Consider the following 22,069-nt stretch of genomic DNA (forward strand, 5'->3'; position numbering starts at 1 on the left):
GGGCCTTAGGAGACCCCCATGCTCGTGCCACCAGAGACTTAGCAACCACCGAAGCCATCCCAACAGTTTTCGATCTCTGCTTACAGGTAAATCTGCCCCAAGACCGCACCCATGTTTCTGGAGTGAAAGGAATCGTGATCTCCAATACCTGCCCCATCACCTCAGCAACAGCACCCCAGAAAGTCTGGACCTGGGGACAGGACCAAGCTACATGGTAAAAATCAGCAGGGGATTGATGGCATCTCTTGCACTCCGATGACCGAAGGGGAAACAGTTTATGCAAAGTCAGAGGAGAATAATACAGTTGATGCAAGAATTTAAAGTGAATCAGGCGAAATCTGTTAATACTAGAGATCGACTTAGTCTGAGCATGTATACCATCCCACTGATCGTCAGATAATGAGCGAGCCATGCTAACCTCCCATTTGGCCCTATAGGAGGAAGGAGGAGTTCTCCCAAGCCCCCGAGCCAGACAATACAGGGAAGAAATCACTTTTCTAGAAGAGGGAGGGGCCACAATATACTCTAAGACGGGGGAGGTCTCTGGTGCCTTAGGGAAATCGGGCCATTTCGATTTCAGTACCTCGCGGAGGCGGAAATACAACAACTGTGTGATCAGAGTCCAGTTGCCTCTCGCCTTGAGGTTTTCCCAAGTTATGAATATTCCTTGTGGTGCTACATCGCCCAGAGTGTGAATGTGCAGGCTCTTGAAATGCTGAATAAAGATACGTTCAAATGTAAGAGGGATCCCATGGACCCTATATATGGCCATCTTGGGTGAATACCACAAGCCCATTCCCACCAACCCTGCCAGGCTGTCCCAGGCCTTGAGTGTAATCTCCAACGGCTGAACCTCTGTCCTCAAATGGCGCTCCCTAGAGGTAGCCTCTTAGGTCCTCCGTTTGAGCAATCGACCTCTCCAGCTGCGAATGCGGCAGATCGTTTGTTGGGGACCATCACCAAATCGAGTACTGGATCTGTGCTATTAGAAAATAGAGGAACAAATTGGGAACCTCGAAACCCCCCTGGGCATATGAACTGTACAATGAGCGGAGGGAAATGCGGGATCGTTTCCCCGTCCAGGTCAGCATAGACTCTACACGATTCCAGAATGATACCGGGGGCCATACCGGGACTTTGTTAAAAACATACAAAAGCTTTGGTAAAACAATCATTTTGGCTAGGGAGATGCGGGCCACCTGGGAGATGGGAAGCCGGACCCAAGAATCTACCCGGTGTTCCAAATATTGCAAGGTAGAAACATAATTTTCCTGAAACAAAAGCACTGGGGAAGTGAATACCCTGATACCCAAATACCGGATCCCCTGCGGACACCACGCAAAGGCCTCTCCAACATCCTGTGGGGTGACTCCCGGTGTAAGCGGAAGTACCTCTGACTTGGACCAGTTTATCTGTAACCCAGACAGGGCACCAAACTCAACTATCTCCCTCGTCACGGGTTGCAGGTTTGTACAAGGATGTTTTTTGTATAAAAGTATGTCATCCGCGTAGAGTGAAATGATAGATGCATATGACCGGAGTAGCACACCACGATGAGAGTGGAATACACAGGCCACCGGCTCGATAGCCAGGGCAAATAAGAGAGGGGAAAAGGGACAGCCCTGCCTAGTGCCCCGAGAAGGCTAGATTGAACCCCTAGGGGGCGGATTGAACCCCGTTTGTATAAACCCGTGCCCGTGGAGCCGCATATAGAAGGCAACTCCAGGCAAGATACGTAGAGGCGATGCCCGAGAGGCACAGGACCTCCAACAGGAAAGGCCATTCCACAGAATCAAATGCCTTTTCCGCGTCCAAGGCTACCACCACAATCAGAACCTCTGGATTCACATTGTGCATCATAGTAAACAATCTACGCAGATTGTTCTGCGTGGATCGCCCCGGAATAAAACCCGCCTGATCGGGGAGGATTAGTGCTGGCATGTGGGGGAGAAGCCGATCTGCAAGTAGTTTAGCAATGATTTTATTATCGGTGCTTATTAATGAAAGTGGGCGGTAGGAGGGGCATCGTTTCGGATCCTTGTTGGACTTAAGTAATACAGTGACCAGGGCAGTGCGCGTAGACTCAGGGAGAACCCTGGAGGATGCCGCCTCCACGAACATTTTACATAAGTGCGGGATAAGCAAATCAGGGTATGCTTTGTATGATTCAGCCGATATCCCGTCCGTTCCTGGGGCTTTCCCATTCGGAAGAGACATAATCACCCTATGGAATTCCTCCTCTGAGGGGGGTTCATTGAGAAGCCCACCAATCTCCGAATCCAGCCAACCCAAGGTGACCCTATCAAGAAAGTCGGTAATATGGTCATGCCCAGCCGAAACCAGTAGCAGTATACAACTGCTCGTAGTGTTGGCGAAATCCCTTGTTAATCTCAAGCACATCCCTGACAAGCGGACCACCCTGGGATTCCACCTCGAGAATAGGCTCCAAATGATTCTCCTGTCTGACAGCCCAGGCTAGGGTCCTACTCGGACGATCCCCCTCCCCATATCTCGATGCGGCCACAGGATCGCCCAAGAATCTCTCCTCGTCCTCCATCAGGGCCTGAGCCTCTCGCCTCCTCGCTGCTAGAGTATTTTGTAGATCTGGAGAATCAGCACTCCCCTGAAGGAGTTCAAGGTCTCTGATTTCCCTCTCCTTATGCATTATCGCACCACGAATACTCTTCAACACCCCCCTTCCTGCAACATGCACCAGCCCCGTATAAACACCTTAAAAGTTTCCCAAACCACCCCAGGACTGGGAACTGACTCGCTGTTGAACTCAAAGAACTCAGTGATGGCCTGGCGAAGCCCCTCCCGGAACATCAAATCCTGCAAAGCTCGGGCGCGAAACCTCCTGCGAAGCTGCCCAGGATAAGATGGTGGTCCCTTAAATTTTACCAGCACTGGGGAATGGTTCGAAAGGGTACGCAGGAGAATATCCGCCCTGACCACCCCGCGGGCCAAGTCCGGGGACATAAACACATAATCGATTCTGGACGAACTCCCGTGTACATTAGAGTGAAACGTGAACTCCCGAGCATCGGGATGACACCGTCGCCAAGCATCGAACAGGGGGTAATCGACTATAATGGATTGCCATTTCTGCACCGCATGGGGGATCGACCGTTGAGTCGAAGCCGACCTGTCCCACGTGGAAGAGAGGGCCACATTAAAGTCACCCGCCCACACTATCTCATAACCCGAGAATAGTCGTAGATGCTCCGAGCATTTTTGGAAGAAATCGGGAGAGGCATAATTAGGGCCGTAAATGTTGGTTGATAAATATAATAGGATGGCTCGCGATCTCCCCAGCCACCAGCAAAAAACGTCCCTCCTCGTCCACCACTTGTTTGTGAAGTCTAAATCCTAAAGAGCGATGGATATAGGTTGCAATTCCCCGGGAATGGGTGGAGTAAGAAGAGCCATACCTATGTATTCCCCAGCCGGAAAGAGCAGGGAGCTTGCAACCCCTTCCCAGGTGCGTCTCTTGCAAACATAACACGTTTGTCTGATGACTCCTGGCAAAATTAGATATGAGGCGCACCTTTTTGCGCATTTGTGAGGCCCCGAATATTCCATCTAAGCAGAACTATGTCCAATGGGACAGGGGAACCTGGCCCCGAGGGAGAACTCACATCAACCACCCATGGGCATATGTTAAAGGAGCTGCAGTCGCCAAAATAACAACCATGGTGCAGCCATAGGAAAACTGTCTGTCCGGAAGCATCCAGAGCGCCTCCGCCACCAACCAGAGAGCTCACCCCTCCCAGCCCCTGTGTACGAATATATCTGAGCGACCACACCTAACACCAAGAGAGAGCCCCAACGGTTGTGCAGTCAGGTCAGAGTCAATTACTTGACAGGTAGTACCACCAAATATGAACCTGCCAAATTCTCCATCTGTGCATACAGTAACCTGGGACCCCCCCCTCCCAAACAACACCCACATAAAACCAACAAAATAACATACCAAACCCCTCCCTCCACCCACGCCAGAATCCCCAAGCTACTGGCCCCCTCATCCCACCCACCACCCTAAACCCCATAACCTATATGCAAGTCCAAGCTAAGTGGCCGCTGGGCTCGGGGGGGGGGGGAGGTTGGCGGCATCTGTGGCTCATAAAGCTTGGAGGCTCAATTCCATGGTTACACGTCACAATTCGAACACCCACCAGAGAACAAGTTTAGTTGGTACAGTCACAACTCAATGGGATGTTTACATAGCTATCCCACAGGACCCATCATGCGTCCTTAAGCAGTCCCATAAGCACGCCAATTTGCTCCCAATCACGGGGACATCGGAGCAGGAGACACGGGGTCCGGAATGCTCAAGGCAAACCTCTCAGCAGATTCAGGGTTAGTGAAAAAGGACACCTTACCATCATGCACCACCCTAAGTTTAGCGGGATACATCATAGCATAGCGGATCCCCTTCTTCCGCAGCATGGCCTTAACACTTAAAAACATTTTCCTCCGATCCTGAACCTGCTGGCTAAAGTCAGGAAATAAACGTATTGTTGATGAACCCCATTGCAGGATCTTCTTTTCCCTGGCCACGCGCAACAGGGTATCCCGGTCCCTGTCCCTGTAACTGAAAATTCGGGCTATAATGGCTCTTTCCAGGGCTCCTGGGGGCGGCCTGACCGCCAATGAACGGTGGACTCTTTCAACCATAAACATATTCGAAACCAGCGGATTATCCAAAACCTCCTTCAGAAGCTGTTCAACAAAGTGTTCCATGTTATCAATACGAGTGGTCTCGGCCACCCCGGTAATCCTTATATTGTTCCTCCTCGATCTCCCTTCCAAGTCATCATTCTTTGCTGTTATTTTCTTAACAGCCTTTTGCAAAGAGGTCACCTCTCTTTGGAGAGCGGAGATCTTGTCTTCCCCATCCCCAATCCTCTGCTCCGCCTCTGCCATCCGACCGCACAGCTTCTCAATTTGTGTCGCCAATACATCCACCTTACAGGTTAGAGCATCAATCTTAGCTCCCAAGCTGTCAGTACTCCCCTTAAGGGCCAGTAAGGTTTGATTTAAAGCAGATATATCAATCTGAGCAGCCCCAGACTCCTCTCCCTGGCCGGCAATTACTCTATCCGCCTTTGCAAATTGCTCCATCTTTGCTTGTTTCTTGGGGTTGCACATTCTAGGGGAATACAGGTGTTAGGGAGAATTCTCTGTAAGGCTAATTTCCCAAACCTAGTGAGTCCCCCAGCAGCTTTGCTGGATTTTTGGGGTTTATTTTTTTTCTCTCCTGCTAAGAGTGAGACTCTTTTACTCCCACTCTTAGAGATGATTTGAGGTGTTCCTTTTATCTTTCAATGTGTTTTATGGGCTATGGGGTCTTTTACTCCATAGGGTCTCATGTGTTTATGTGATGTGGGTTACACAGCACCCTCCGTGCCGTAACCCAGGGGTGTCATAGCGACCACCCAACATAGACTCCATACCCTGGGACTGACTACTGTCTCCCAGGGCATGTAAAGTCACCATTGGCTTTACTAGTCCCAAATTATGAACAGAAACCAGTACAAACCATCATATTGTGGACGTACTGGTCGGGGCAATTCGATTGCCCGGGGTCTGTTGTTCGAGGGGGCACGTCTCCGTCCCCCCTGATCGAGTTTTGGCTGGTGGCAGTGGATACTACTTTTTATATTCGACCGTAAATATATCTCTATGGGATTTTCCCATTGTTCGAGGCTACCAACTTATAGCCTCGAACATACCACCGGTTTATTTAATTAATATTAATTCACTGGTTGGTATTTTTTGCAAGAACTCTATTCTAAAATGGCGTTTGTGTTCTCTTCTGTGACTCCAACCCAAGTCGAGCCCTTTGTTCCACTTTTTGGCGGGCTTCTCCACAGAAACCTCCAAAAGTGGTGCCACTGTCTGGGTACCACAGGGGGTGTGGGAGGGAGTTTAGGCACCCTGGACTGAGTTACCTTGGTAACTCAAGTCGCACTCTTGTGTGATTGGCCCAAGTGGCTCACCACTTAGCATGTTTGATTGACAGCTAGGTTGAGTGAATGGGGGTGTGCTGCATAAAAGCAGGGCTTTGGGGACTGGAACTTCAGTAGTCGCCACAGGACCTAAGAATCAGAGGAGGGAGAAGCTGAGCTGACCTGCAACGACGACACCAACGGTGGAGCCCTGCTGAACCGTCACACCACTTTTCCCGACGACAGAGGAGATCTCCAGTCCGGAGAGCCTTCTTCCTTTGACTGGTGGGGATAACCAGTTTTGCCTTCTTTTCACCTTCCTGGAGCATCTCGTGGCCGCCTTGCCCGTGCCAAGCACCCCGGCAACCGGAATACCACATTTTACGACTACCACGTAGAGAAGGGTAGTACCTTTTAACCGAAGAACTCCGCAGTTGGTTTCTTCCCTGGCAGTGCAACGACCTTCATCTTTCCTCCACGGCGAGACCTCTTCTTCCTCTGGACGGAACGCCGACTTGCACCTGCTGCCAGGAACAACTGCCCCCGCTGGAGCTTCCTTCACACTTAAGGTACTGTGTCCCGCCTGGTTTCCCTTGCGACAGATCGTTTGGGGTGACAGTAAAGCCTCGACTTTCTAACCTGGGCTAGCCTGGGACAACCTAGCTAACTTTTCCTGACTTTAATTTCATCCTTTTTGTGCGAACTATCTACAAGACTCTTTGGGCATAACCTCACTGTGTGACCCTGGACTCCTTGCCTTGCAATTGACTTCCTTGCTCTCCAGTAGAACTCTGCCTATCCTGCCTTACTGTGGTTCTTTGTAAAAGTATTGAAACTTGTGTGCTTCCTTAACTATGCCTTTTTCCCTCCCTTTCTTTACAACTTATTAGAGTGTCATCTTATGTTAAGCGCTCACCTCTCTCTGAAAATAAATGGGGTTTCTCACTAAGACTTGTCTAATAAGTCAATAAGGTTGTATATATATGAAAGTGACTGTGTGCTGAATTTATTTACCTCGTTTTTGCTAGGCGTAAATCCCAAGTGTGTCTTTAAATAAATAATTATATACTTTTACACCAAAGCTCTGGTCAGTGTTTGTTTGTGCTACTGTGTCTTTGTACCTATTGTGTATACTCTGCATACTGCCTAACTCTTCTTGAGGGAAGTCTGACTGCTCAGCCACAGCTACCAAGTGAATCTGTGTGGTACAGACTGCTACCAAGTGGGTTTACTGCCAAACACCTGTAGTCTTAAATCTTTTGCAGTGGTCCCAGAGGGAACTGCACAGGTTTCTGCCTAACAGGGGACCACAAACAGCAGCCGCGCTCAAGCCGCACCAGCTTCAGTCAGGAAGAAGAAAAACTCTCCAAATCCAGATTTTGCATACTTAAGGGCGTGAACACCACAATTTGAGGGCAATGGTCCCAGTTCCGCCCGCAGCTACAAAGGCAATCAGAAGCTGCGCCTCACTCCACAGTTAATTAGCCCAGAAAGGTGGGGGGGGGGGTGCCAACAACCTGCCCACGGGCCCTCCCATCAGGAGTCCAAATCGGAGGTGCCCCAAAGAGTGCAGTGGTCAAAATATGGCAATGAGGAGGAAAGAGAAAAAAAAGGGGGGGAAGAAGAGGGGGACATCCACGGAGAGGGGGGCACCCCACAACACTCCAGAGGAGGGAGCATGGGGGCACTCCACCACGTCCCCCACCGGTTCGATACTGCACTTTAGAGATTGCCTCTTGCCACAGATCACAAATGCCCCCCCCCCCCCGACTGCCCCACAGTCCTCAGGAAGCCATTGCCAGGTGTACATAAGTGCACAATGTCACTTGCTGTCGTGAGGGAGCCCCCAGAGCCCAGGCGTATATAATTACAAAAGGGCTGCTCCACTCACCTCCACGGGGGCCACGACCCCCCACCCCCACCGCCTCCAATGTTTGAAGCAGGGGACCCGGTGCAGACCAGGCCGGCGGCTCCGAGCCGGGGCACCAGGCCACGGAGCGGACAACAGAGCCGGCACCCGGTATCAGGGTAGGCAGGAGCAGGCACCGCCAGATGCACCCGCCGGCCCAGAGCGCTGTCCGCCACCCCAAGATGCAGCCACAGTTCTCCCAGCAGCGGCCGGCGCCAAACAGCACACCAATCTCCACGCGGCCGGGGGTATGGGCACACCAGATCCACGCGGCCGCAGCAGCACAGGGCCCGGGGGTTGGACGCCGCAGATCGTCACCCGCAGCCCTTGAGCCACGGTCCAGGGATTCCCTTTTTGCTCCGCCGCTACTTCAAAATCCGAGCCACAGCCACATGCGAGTCGGCTCCGGTGGGCGAAGGATCCTCGGCCTCCAGCAGAGTGCTCTGAGGCTGCGGCCATCTTCGATGCCGCGCAACAGCGCCCCCCAATTCTGGTTTGACTTTTGTTTTCAGCTGGAATCCTTTGTTAAGCCCGCCAAGGCTCCAGTGTATCTGTGAGGACATCGAACATGGCAGGACTCCGAAACTCTGCTGTTCTTTGTCTTCTGGTATGCCTGCCTGGAACCAGTTTCTACTGGGGGGCGAGGGGCTGGCCGTCCTGAGCGGACAGCCATCACCCAGAGTTTGAATGGTGCATAGGTTCTGCTTGGCTGGGTTCCTGCATAAGAGGCATGGATCCTGAGGCTGAAGACAGTCTTCCCCTGAAACAAAAGAACCGACGAGGAGGAAGAGGAGAGCTGTCCGCAGCAAATTCCAGATGATCGGAGATGCCCTCTGAGTAACCGCTGCGGTCCGACCTCTTCTTCCAAGCATCAGTGGAGCCCCAAAAAGGATGACTCTCTCCCTTAGACTAGTGGGTACAATCAGTCTGAAGACCACCTGCATTTTCGAGCCATCCCACAATGAGCTGTGACCTTCATGGGCTGCGAACGGCCAATACAATGGAACATCTGCCCGTCTGCAGTGCATCAACCTCGGAAGATCAACTCCTTCCGGACCTCCAGAGGCAAGAGTCCACTCCTTGAAGTCCCCTCATCATCGTGCTACTCCGAGAAAGCGAGATGAATCAACTGGGCGTTAATCGTTCTTCACTGGTGTCTTGAAAAGGGGGTCAAAATCGCAGAACCAGAAATAATCATTTGTCTGAAGCCTCTTCACTCGACAGCTGGTGCGAGATACATGCCAGTGTCCCTTCTTTGATCTGCCTGACCAAGAATCCGGTGACGGGTCTGCTGCTGCTGCATCATGGAGGCATTGTGCTGCATCTGCTTCCTCACTCCTAAGTTACTGTGAGACTATTGGTAGAACTTAGTTACTTTGCTGCTTTTATGTTGCTGGAGTGCTGATTCGTGCATTTGGGAATTTGCCCATACACGTTCGCCCAGTCCTAATGCCTGTGAGCCTACAGGGATCCTTCTCCGAAGTCTCTGACCCTTTTTCCAAACATATTGTTACTTACTTGTTATAGAAGACTTCTACTAGGACTTCTGAACTTTCTACAGCTTGTGCCTTACCTGTTTTGCCCTCCATTCTGACTCTGAGACATTCATAACTAGATCGGGATGGACTTCTAAAGTGTTATGCCTCTGTGAAATAATTACAAGTATTTACCTGCTTTATGTTGGGTTTTTTCACCCCTTTGTACCTGGAACAGAGATTCTGAAAGTTATTACAAAAGTTTTACTTACCTTTGAATTGCATACTGCCGTTCTAAAAGTAGTACGACATGGTTTAATTACTGCGAATAATGCATTGGTTTGTCTAAGTTACTTATTGTGTGTTATAGTACTTACCATTCTAAAGAATTACTTAACCGTAGTGTATATATAAAATAAATAATTGTTATATAACTTTTAGTGTGTTAGTGTTTCTTTGGCCTATGTGTATACTCTTAAATTATTTGAGAAACCCGAGGGTATCCTCACACCTACTCCCTTTGGATCCTCTTCTCAGGTGGCCAGGGAAAGGTCAATGCTTTTGGATCCTGACCCTGGGGTTGGAGAAGCGAGGGAGGATCACCTGGTTGGAGGGTCCTTGGGGATTTTTGGAGAGGATATCCACAGGTGAGGCATGTTATCCCCCTTTCCCTATTGAAGACCAGCTTAACCCTCCCATGGCCTTTATGGGCTATTGTAACACCTTTCCCCACAGTTTCCATCATTTAACACACTGGGACGAGGAAGAGACAACTTGGGGTGATGAACAGTTGTTGGTCATTTCACCACTCTGGTACTGAGACGAGGAAGAGGCCTGCAGAGTATTGTAAAGATCAGGCATGTCCCTTTAATTATGGTCAAGCAATTGGACTAAGTAACCACCACCTGTGCCCACTTAGTAATCCCAATGGATATAAAAATTCAAGCTTTTCAGAGGACGAGAGGTCGCGCAGAAGGCTGGAGTGTGGAGCTGGCTGGAGTTGGAAGCTGGCGTACCGGAGAGACAGAACAGGGAGACGCGAGTGTTGAAAGCCATGTCTGGAGAGGACCAGAGATGCTGGAGCCGGGGAAAGTCAGGGAGTCCTGTGGCCCCTTCGTGTCGGGTGCAAGCAGAAGCTGCGAGGTGCCGAAGTTTTCCGGTCGCTGGGAACCTCCGGGTGAGCAAGTGGCAGCACAGAGATCGTGTTGGCGGGATAAGCCAAGCCAGGAAGAGAGCGAACCCGACGGGATCTGCCGCCTGAAGCCGGTGAGTGCAGAAGGGGAGCACTCATAATGGGGCTCCCCCTGAAAACTAGCAATAAGCCTTTCATGAATGACAAACTTTTCAGAAACTGTTATAAACACTTTTGAATATTGGGGAAAGTGTTTGCAAACTTGAACAAACTGAAAGCATTACTAAACATGTGAGTTTTGAATACCGAACAAACTAAACGTTTTACTGAATATCATACAGGATGAAAACAAGTAAAAAGTATGATTGAATAAGCATTTTTGAATGCCGCACAGAAAGAAAGTGATGAGCATATTCTGAATGGAATAAAAGTAACGTTGTGCAGGTGGCAAGTACAACAGAATGAATTGACTGAAATACAAGTATTGGTAAAGCAAGGAAAATCCCAAGAAGGGTGTGAGAAGATCATTGGCGCAAATTGGGTGGTGAAAGGACTGCAGGTTAGAAGGAGACCTGTATTGCCTGTATTGGCAGTAGCTAGAGAAGTACTACAAGCTTAATTAAGTGAATGGTGGCCAAGGCAGCCACGGTAAGGTGTTGGATGAAAAGTAAACTTGATGCAAAATGACTCTTTACTGTTAAGGAAAATCAGTGAACCATGGTTGATAAAGCAGATGTAAAAGGTTTGTTGGTTGCGTGACCTGTGATGGGTGGACTGTGTGGTCTGTCAACTGCGCCTTGACCGAGTGCCCTCTGTAGAAAAGGGACTGAAAGGAGAAGGCAAGCGTGTTGATGTCAAGAGGAGCGAGTCAATGAAAATATACAGGAAGAGGCTTGTGTTAGAACAAATGTGGATTGGTGAAATAGGGTAAAGTAACCCTGGTAAGAAAGTTGGGGAGGATCCCAATCCTTTGTGAACTGTTTTGTTTTGAACTTTGGATTTTCTTGAACTTGAGGAAGGGAACCCCAAGAGACTTTGTGGAACTGCTTCAAACTTTGGGAAGGGGAGCTGGAAAGTAGGCCAGGAGCTGGAAGAAGCTCAGAACTTTATGTGGAACACTATTTCTTTAATTATTGCCATCCCTACACATTGTTTAGCTTTAGTTGTGAGGGCAAGCATAGGTTTTTGTTAGGAAGAATTCTCAGAAATGGACTAATTCCCTTCTACCTTAGAGACCCCCAGCTCTTTTACTGGACTTTAGGACTTTTAATTTTGATCCTAAAGAGAGTGAAACCTTTTACCCACTCTCTAATGCATTTTTATTTGATTTGAACACTGTTTCTTTTGGTTTTGGAGTCTGACAAACACCATAGCCATCATCTTTTTACATTATGACGCACGGCAGCCTCAGTGCAGTGTTGCATAAAAATCCTTTGGATTTCTGATCAAGTTTAAATACCTTCTCTTGGATAAACTACTGTTTTTTTCGAAGAGTAGTGAAATGAAATTGACTTTCTCTTTATAGACCCAGCACACACTATGTTACAAATTTGCTGCCCTCTGCAGAGTTGCTTGCAGCTTTGCCCTTCACAAGCTTCCCATCTTGTGGCCCAACAGTGATTTCTTACAACAAAACTCTCCTTAACATTGTGCAAGACATTTGCATATCTTCAAGAAGGGCCTCAGCTCCCCTAGGTTTTGCTCAATTAGCATTGGCTGTCCTGGCTCCCTGAAGACTCTTCTGACCCCCTCTGACTTTGTGCTTAACTATCCCTCCAAAAAGTCATACATATCTTACTTCTATAGCTGGGAAAGGGTTAACCTACATTGCATTGGGGGATTCTAAAGTGCGTACCAGTTTGAGAGAGTGTTAACCATTGTTTCCTTCCCTAAACATTTCCTTTTTGCCACAACTTCAGTATTAAGTGTGAAAAGTGATATATTAATGTCCACAGTGTCCTTACTATTGAAGTCACCTCAGCGTGTAGGAATATCTGTGTGCCATCCCAAAAGGGTATCTACTTACTTTATTGGACTGAAGGTGTGTATTTTGAAGTGTATTTTTATTGTTCCTAATTGCTCCCTTCTAAGAAAGGCTTATTTTGAAACGGACTGTTGAATAACCATCTTTATACAGACCCAGGGTCACACAACTGGTGAGCCAGTGCTCCTGTGCCATGTTCCCCATAAACAGCAGTTTATATAGATAAGACCTGGAGCATTCCCTCAGCTAGAGCTACTTGGGAATGTTTAAGTTGAGACAGATAATGGTAAATGCAAAATTAGAATGATGGGACACTAACCTGCACTCATTTTGCAACAATTGCATTATGTTGAATGAAGGAATTATTCTACTACAATTGGTCATTGAAGGCTTCATAAAATTGATATCATTATAGGTATGAGGATCTGGCAGAGAGTGTTGAGGAGTATGTCGTAGACATGCTGCGAGATCAACTCAACCGCAGGCAACCTATGGACAATGTATCCCGGAATCTTCTCCGTTTGCTCACTGCAGCATGTGGTTACAAGGAAGGGAGAATGATGGCTGTTCAGCGACTCGAGATGTGGCTTCAGAACCCAAAGGTCAGAGGTTTGGTTTTTAAGAGGCTTCTTATTTGAAACCTATGATCATTTCTAAATTCACTCTAATTGAACAAATATAACAGACATGTCTAACTTACTTTTTACATCAGTATTTTGTTCCTATACATGTTACTCTGCTCCTCTCCCACCCCTTAATGGACTGAATTGGCTTTCCCAGATCGCCATCTCCATACACTTCTACCATGAATTCAGCACATCCATTGTTTAAATAGATTTGTTACATTTTCTTTATGTAGGCAGATATTTTTGAACAAGGTACTTAAAATTCGTTTGTGATGAAGTACATCTTGCAAATAATAGCATGGTACAATGACTGCTTACAAAAACACTATGGATATTTACCAGGCTCGAGTATCCAGGTGCGTTTGTCTTTTGTGCAAAATGTTGGGGGGCTTGTCACTGACAGGACAAGACTTTTGTTTGGACTATGGTCACCCATATATTTGTGTACTAGTGTGGGATACAGGTTGGGGCAGTGCTAAAGCAAGGCATACCATGGCAAGGCAGACCTTTATTTGTTGTCTGCTAGAATCTGTTGGTTTTCCTTATTGCTAGGTAAGAATTTCATTTCAGTGATAAATCTTCCTGACCTGTATTAACCCCAGAACATTTTGCTTGGACTTGGTAATTATTTTACCTTGTGCCGAGGTGAGCAGGAATCTTTTTGACTCTTTTTATGGGTGACCATTTTTTGTCGCTCCATAGTGTGTGGTTGGAGTTATAATTTCCTATAACTTTGCACTGACTGTAATATACTGTGGCAGGTATTACCATGATATGATCGAATCCGAAATGACTGAGGGAGAAATAACGGAGTCATTGCAGACAACCCGCTCCCCCTCATCCCCTTACTTAACTTCTGGCAGCACACAGCAAAGTGTGCCACAGCCTCGCCATCCCTCTGCAATGCCGGTTCCCTTCACGCACATGAAAGGGAACTGGCGCCGCAGCGTCCTTTCTTTTGTTTTTTTTTCTTTTTAACTCTTGCTTGTCCCCCGCTTTCCTTTTTGTGGAAGCTGGGGGACACCCCTGAAGTCCCGGAATGTCAATCAAGGGGAGCAGAGGATTTCCCTGCTCACCTTGATTGACAGTTTCAGGATTCAGATTCTTTTTTCTATGCCGTATTCAGCATTTTCTTCCTTTTGGGTTTTATTCTTGTAATTTTGTACGGATACCCTATGGCAGCCCAGCGCATTTTAAATGCAGTGGTTTCCTCTTTTATTCTATTATTATTTCTTGGGTGAACTACTGTTCCCAAGAAGTAAAGTGGGATTCACATACCCTTTACATTGATTTAAGTGAGAAAACACACCTCACCTTGTGTGGAGTGCTGGGGGGAAGCAATGTATCCCCTTTCTTACTTACCTGGAAACATTTTTGTTACAATTGCAAGTTGCCTTGAATGGATGGTGGCAGTGGTTTTACTTTGGTGACCTTTTAGTCTTATTACTTGCAGGCTGTTAAGTCAGCTTCAGTAATGCACACTAAAGGGACACCATTCTGCAAGAATGGTGGGCTCCTTCTTTCTTGCCATTTCTTGTTTGTTTGCTTTTTTTTATTCTTTATGGTTTGACAACAAACCTTTACAACACTTTAAAAGTAACTTCATACATTCTAAAACCAAAACAGAGATGTAGCAAAATCAGTTATAGTAAAAAAAAAAAGTCAGTTCAGAAATCTTCTGTCCAATTAATTATGTAAAATATAAGGAATCGATTTAAAAAAAAAACATGTAACTGCTAGCACATCAGACACATTTGGGGAATTTAAACATCTTTGCCACAAAGAATCATTATGTAACCAGTTTACTGAGCGGAACCTCTTTCCTAGGTAACTCATACGCAAAATGTTCAAAGCTGGGCAGTCTATGATTAGATATTTGGACGTTTCTGTACTCTCCTTGATTTTGCAAAATCTGCAAATCTGTTTGTTTGTTTCATTCAGCCCTCTCCTTTGCAAAATCTCACGAGTAGGGAGCAAGTTCCACCGAAAGCATAAGAACACTGCTCTGCGGATAATGCAAGGGAACAGACTAAGATACAGAGGAACTATTCCTCTTTTTTTGTATTCATATCTCAGATGGATAACCATGAAATGTATCAACGGTCTCAACCCACTCTAGATCATATAAATGGTTTTTAACCTTGTCAGGGTTGCCAACAAAGAACTCAGTATCCACGTTCAAATTTTTCAAGATTGAGTTAACATATGTACGCAGATCTGACAAAAAATTCACTCTGTTCCCCCTCTGGATCAAGACCATAATTTTACTCAGTAAGCCGTATAACGAGGCATCCATAGGGAATAGAAGTTTCAGGTATAGTTGCAAACAGTTCCACTGTACTCAGGCTCTTAAAGATGTTAACCCCAGCTCAAATCTAATAGCTGCGATAGGAACGCAGTTTGGGACTCCCAGTATTCCCCTCCAGACTTTGTCCTCTAGCCGATCCAATAATTTAGGTACCGCCCTGAACAATAGTTCAAGGCCATAGATCATTTTTGGAATACATTTCCCCTTATTACATTTTAGTGCAGGTTTGATCGAATAGCGACCACATTTTTGGTTCACAATCGCCATTTGGTTTGACAGAAGCGAAGCCTTTTGGACCAAAATTTGCTGGAGGTTAAGTAAAGAGGGCCAGCCGAAATAAAAAAGCCCAAGTAGATCATGCTGGGAGAGGGTGAAAGAGTAGCCCTTTCCGCGGGCCATGCTAGCAAGGCCGTTTTCCTCCTTCTAGTGAAGCAAAGAATTTTAGCCTTGGAAGAATTAATTAAGAGGCCATTCTCAGCTGCAAATTCAGAGAAGGCGGCTAATAGCCTCATTATGCCTACACGTGTACGGTCGAACAGCAGGAAGTCGTCTGCGTATGCTGGCCATGAGATTTTTTTCTCGCCCAATTTAGGAGAAACCATAGAAGCCATCCTTAGATATGTCGGTACATCAGATGAATACAAATTAAAAAGGAAGGGAGTGAGTTTGTAACTCTGCCTTATGCCGAATGGAGTAGGGATAAAGTCTGACATAAGGCCATCTCTATTCAGATGAACCCTCACTTCCGAGTTCTCATGAAGGGCCATAATGAGTTTTAACATGCCTCCGGGCATACCACAAGAGTCTGATTTCCACCACAGCCGCCTGCGATCCACTCGGTCGAAGGCCCCTTAGAGATCTATCGAGGCCACATAGGTATTAGCTGTTTTGTCTGACCAGGAACTTTCCTGAATAGACCTTACCACCAAACCATTATGGTTGGTAGAATGGCCCCTACGAAAGTCTGTTTGGAAAATTGAAAACCTGTTCGCTGCGTTTGCCCAGACCTGTAAATGAGGCATCAGGAGGAATGCAAAGATCTTACTGTCCGAATCTAAAAGGAATATTGCTCTATAGTTCCTTGTATCAGATCTTGCACCCCTCTTGAATATAGGGACCACAATGGCTGTATGCCAAGACGGAGGGAGAATGTTTAACTAAATTATACTTTTAAAAAGGATGACCAGATCATTTGTCCAATTAAAGGGGTCAGCCCCTAACGTGCTATTAGTTAGGCCATTCCTGCCAGCAGCCCTGGAGGCTTACAAGAAAGGATTAGTTCACTAACCCTCTCAATGTCCACCCTCAGCTCAAATCCTACCTGGGGTTCCAACAGTGATCTTTGGCCAGAGATTCCTGTTTCGCTTTCCCCACGGAATAAAGTTTTAAAAAATTGGTAACCCAGTCCTTTTCCAGGACTGTTAGACTGGGAAAAGAGTAATGGAACATCAAGGCTGTTGATCAGTGACCAAAACACACCCACATCTTTACTGATAAGTACCTGAAGCTTTTTTTTTTATCTGCATCCCTTTTCACAAGGTCGAATTTCTTTTGCTTACAGAAATTCTTAAACCTTTGTTTTATGAATCTTGTTTTTTTCAGCTTACAAAGAGCTTGGGAGTCCCCCCACCCCTGAGCGCTTTAATTTCACGCCTCATAGCTGTTTTCCTGGTGGCAAGTATTTCATTGTATACATGCAGATGTTGCCTGGGACAATGTCTTGAACTCCTTTCTTCCCCCTCTTACTAGGTTCATCATTAGTTCCTCTATAGTGGAGTCAAAATGAGACACATTGAACACCCTCAACTTCCATTCAAATGATGAAGTAGATTTACCTGTTTAAGTGTATCATTTAGAGAATCAATATTTCGGGGAGACCACCTGATGCCATTACAACCTGGTAAAACAATGAGGTCTATCGGTACCCCATCCAAATTCTGAGTAGAATTGTAATTAAAGTTGACTCTAAATGTAGCACTGAGAATGCAATGATCACTCCATGGGTTTTTTCCTATGCAAAACTCTGTGCATAACTCAAAGGGGGATAGGCCCACAAAGATGTAGTCGAGCATGGATTCACTAGAACCCCAAAACCATGTGGAATTCCCCCTCACCCGATTGACAATTTGACCATTCAAGCGTTTCAACCCCCATGAGGCGGCCACACACAGCCAATTCAGCCCTGCCTGGGATTTCCAGATCGGTGTCACATCCCATATGTTAGCTGTAATTTCTGGAAGAAGATAGTCAGCATTTAAATCACCCCCCAACACAACCTGCCGAAACCCCCTCTTCAGCTGCCAAGAGGAAATAAAGTAATTTAGGACACCAATAAACTCATTCTAAAGGCCCATTCCCCTGTGCCAATAGATATTAACCAGTAAAAGGCTACATTTTTCTCCAGGGCTTACAACTTTAACCGCGAATAGCCCATACATAGAATTCGAGACTTCCCAGGCTGATAGGCCCATTCCGATGCGAATGGCAGTAAACAAGCCACCTGCAGGGCAACCCCCTGAACTAGGTTTTGCTACCTGTGAAAAAATGCAGAAATCTAACAGCGGTGGAGTGGTGAGCCAGGTTTCCTGGAGAAAAATTACAGAGCCTCTTTTCAAGGATTCAATGATTTCCACATTGGTTAAAAGATGGCTATTACCCTGAGAATTCCAGGACAGTAGTCTTAATTCTGTTACACCCAGTGTGAGGGATGAAGCCTTCCTATCATCATCGTCCCCTCCTATGGACCCAAGCTGGAGCCACAGCATGCCTGCCTTGCCAACCCAACCCTTCATGTACCCAGGCTTGACCCAACCACCCAATGCCATATTTAACATTACATTGCCCTACCAGGGCTTTTAACCAAGGGGGAAATAATTTCGAGCCAAGTTCACTTCCCTGTTCCACATTAAAGCCCAGCCTCTGCAAATATTCCTTTTGTGACAAAATCAAGTCCATCACCACTCTAGAACCAAAATATAAACGGGCATGCTTTGTGTCCCTTATAACTGGGAAGAACACTCTATCATTGTCTGCTGAAGACAAAGAGCGTAATAGCCCAAGTTCAGCAAACATCTAAAGCACGTTTGAGCAATTTAAGCATAAAGGAACTCAGTCACAAAGACTGGATAAATCAAGCACATTACGACCCAGGTAGGTAACCCTAGGCAAACCTTGGCCAAAAATAGGTTGTGAGGTTGAGGGGCCATGGGTAATCCATTGGGGTGGTCCGCAGGTGGGCCACTCCTTACTGAAGAGTGAAAGGTATATGGTTTATCGGGACCCCATTCCCATAGTTTAGGTTTCATTTTGTAGGAATCTTCCTTACACAGAGGGGTAAGTCTGCACCAAGGGAGGGACAGTTGCCAGACTGAGTCGCTCCCTCCAGTCCACAGGGATGTAAAATTTACCAAGAATTTTCCCCAAATTGGAATTAGCACCCTCTGAGCAAAATCTGACTGAAGGGTCCACCGAGGAGCAAAACGCTGGGTGGTGTTGGTCCGCCATCGAAAAAAAGTTAGGGGTGGACTTGATAAAGTTCCCCGGAGGGGCTGCTTCTAATGCCGCCTATGGGGCCACATAAAAAGGCACTGATTGTGGAAGCATCTTCAGCCTCCCCAGTAGATTAGTTTTTTTCTGCAGTGAAGAAGACATTTTGGAGGCAGTGAGTGGTATAACGTTGTTCTTCAAAACTCAGCTTCCCCTCTGTCTAAACCCCCAGAAGGTTGGGAAGATGTATTTGCCATTACCGGTGGTTGAGTCGGCGGATGGGATGCCTGATGATGTTCATCCCCTTCATGGGATACCCCTTGCAGTTGACACTCCAGGGCAGTAGGTGAAGTGTTGACCCATGTTTGTAGAACTGCCTCCACTCGACCCTGGGAGCTGATTACTGAAGCCTTTCCTGCCACGTTTCTCAGGAATAGAGCCCCTCTGTATGACCTTTTAGGGGCAAAAAATACAGATGCAGCCCCCTGACATTTATATCCGCACCAGTCGGCATATTAGCATCTTCTTCAGTTGGAAAAGGTGGAACCTGGGAAGCTCTTTGAGAGGCTACCTTCTTTACCGACTGGCTATGGTCAAATGAACCTTCCTCTAGCAAAGGAGTCAGCACCTATATTAATTTCCTTCTGGATACTCCTACTTTTTTGAAAAAGTCAGGTAACAAGCGATTTCCTCGAGGAAGAGTTTTTCCTGTGTGTGGGTTTCTGCTTTTTGGTCTTCAACCTACCATTCTCTGACAAAACCGGCTCCACTAGGGATTTCTGTTCCATCACCATTGCACTTCCCAAAATTCCGGCTTCACCACTCCGAATATGTTCATTGTCAATGGACTGGGAGGCCAGTATAGGTATGGGAATGCTCTAAGGTTTTTCCAACATTGCAGCCGGGCCAAAGGACACTATGTTCCCCAGGCAGGCTTCCAGGTCTTCAACCTTTGTACTAATGGATTCAACATTGTGGTGTGACTTTTTACTTCCTCCCAGATGTTATCGTAGGGACGCACAAAGGAACTCAACACCATATTGAGTGCAGACAGGCATGGTGAAGTTAGCTTAACCATGACATCTGCTTCTCTAAGTGTGTGCTGGATTGGGCCATCATCTGTGTTCTCCATTAATTCCAAAGGAATTGGGATGCTACTCCCTCTCTCTCCCAAACATGAAGTCAGTCAGGTTCATTGGAGTACCTGCACGCGAAGCATCGCAGGTCTGCTGTATCGCACTACTCTGAGCTTCAGTAAAGTCCACTCCGTTAGCATATTCATCCAAGTGCAATCTAAGATAGCCTCACATCGAGTGGGATATACAGCTCGTGTTTCCGTACTGGAGCCCAAAGATTTGGGGAAGAAGTCAGTGATTTTCTATTCTGCTATAGGTCACCATAGGTGGTGCACCAAGGTGCTTGGTGCATTTTTAGAGTTCTTTTTCCCATGCCTCTTCATGATAGGACATTGCGTTACATTGGTTGTAGGGATATGGTGTCCCATTATTTCATCGGCTGATGGTCCCTTCATGGGAGTGACCTGGCTCCCCGCTGCAGATACCAGATCCTCAAGCTGGACTGACCCACAGGTCGCAAGAGGAATCCATGAGGATGGACCGCCTTTTTAAGGGGTAAGCTAGGGCAAATTGTCAGCATTGGACTGGCTTCTCAGGCCAGTCTGAAAAGCTTTGATCTTTAATGCGATATTTGTTTCCTGCACCGTTGCTGGCTCAAAGGGCGGAGTAGTCTACCCTGCAGACACCAGAGAGTAAGTTTCAGTAAAGCAGGGAGAGGAGGGGAGACTGCCTTGTACACAGCCTTCCCCCACAAAGTAAGTACGTTTGGATAATGTCAAGCAGTGCCAAGCAGGGTCGAAGCAGGATACATGCAGCCCTTAGGGCACCAAGCAGATTTCAACAGACCAAAGGGGGGTGGAATACCTGCACACCTGCGTCCAGATCTTTTCAGTCCTCCGTACCGGCAAAGACCCAGCGCCGACTCTGCAACGTTCCGCATTGCATTTAGGTATTTGAAGGTAAGCCCCTCCTCACACAAGTAGGCAGTTTAGAGAGACTGGATTAGTTGCTGATTTCGCCACCAAATGCCGGCAAAGGCTCTGTGACAACTCTGCGACGCTCCACGTTGCATTTGTATATTTGAAGGTAAGCCAGTCCTCGCACAAGTAGGCATTGTAGAGATTCTGGATTAGTTCCCGATTTCACCACCAAATGCTGTCAAAGACGCTGCGCCGACTCAGCCTGTTGTTTATGAGGTCTTCCCTTGCCATTCTAGGTGGGAACGACCTTCGTGGAAGTTTGTCTTCGGTGGGAATCCTTTGTATTCCACGCCCAGGCTCCAGTGTGTCTGAGAAGGCAGGAAGCGAGGGAGGAGTCCAAAACCTTTCAACCCTTTGTCTTTCACCTAGCCTGAAAGGAACCAAATCCTAATGTAAACTTCAGGGAGGGATTGCAGAAGTTTTGCTGTAGTTCCTGATAAATACCCAGATCCTGGAAGCTGCAAGCCGACCACTGGATCTAAATCCGAAGAGGAAGAAAAGACGCCTGTAGCAATTTCCAGCGACCGGAAAGCCTGCTGTGTAACCGGAGCCTGATGCAACTTTTCCTTCCATTCGACCTTGGGTGGGCTGCAAACATCCAATACCCTGGGGCCTCGATCCTGAGTGCAGCGCATGGTCTTCCGAAGACTGAATCCATCTGAAACCTTGATGGATGTCTGCTGGATCTCCAGAGACATGATTTGAATCTCTGGAGTCCCCTCACCAGAGTGCAGGATCAAGAGAGTGAAGAAAATCCGACCAGCGATATTCGATCTTCATCTGGCTGCTATAGAAATGCGCCATATCCGCAGAGCCACGAGAATCTGTGAAGAGTGCTTTGCTGGAAACCTCCTCTGATGACTGCTGCTGCAAGTTCACATCCAGTGTCCTGTTCTTTCGTCTCCAGACCAAGAATCCAGGGACCGGGTCCTGTGCTGCTGCATCCTGAAGGCATCCACTCTAAAGCTCTTCTTTTCTCCTGAGGTACTGTGTGGGCTTGGGTAATACTTACCTTAAGTCTGGTTTGCATCCTGTGAGGCTGAGTGGGTGATTTGTGTGGTTGGGAGTTTGCCCTTACCAGTTGCCCAGGCCTAATGCTGGAACGCATAGGGAGCCCTCTGTCAAGTCCCAGAATGATTTAC

At 47.2% G+C, this 22,069-nt stretch overlaps 1 protein-coding gene across 1 annotated transcript in view; it reads left to right on the forward strand.

Annotated features, from left to right (window-relative positions):
* The window catches only part of INTS1 (integrator complex subunit 1), a 2,112,141-nt gene that overhangs the window by 364,870 nt on the left and 1,725,202 nt on the right, over nucleotides 1-22,069 (forward strand). The window contains exon 8 of the mRNA XM_069647642.1: nucleotides 12,867-13,053. Within this exon, the coding sequence (XP_069503743.1) occupies nucleotides 12,867-13,053 (187 nt within the window). The remainder of the gene's footprint in view (nucleotides 1-12,866; nucleotides 13,054-22,069) is intronic.

The sequence above is a fragment of the Ambystoma mexicanum genome, chromosome 2q, assembly GCF_040938575.1.
Source record: "Ambystoma mexicanum isolate Mex_15411 chromosome 2q, UKY_AmexF1_1, whole genome shotgun sequence".
In the NCBI taxonomy this organism is placed as follows: Eukaryota; Metazoa; Chordata; class Amphibia; order Caudata; family Ambystomatidae; genus Ambystoma; species Ambystoma mexicanum.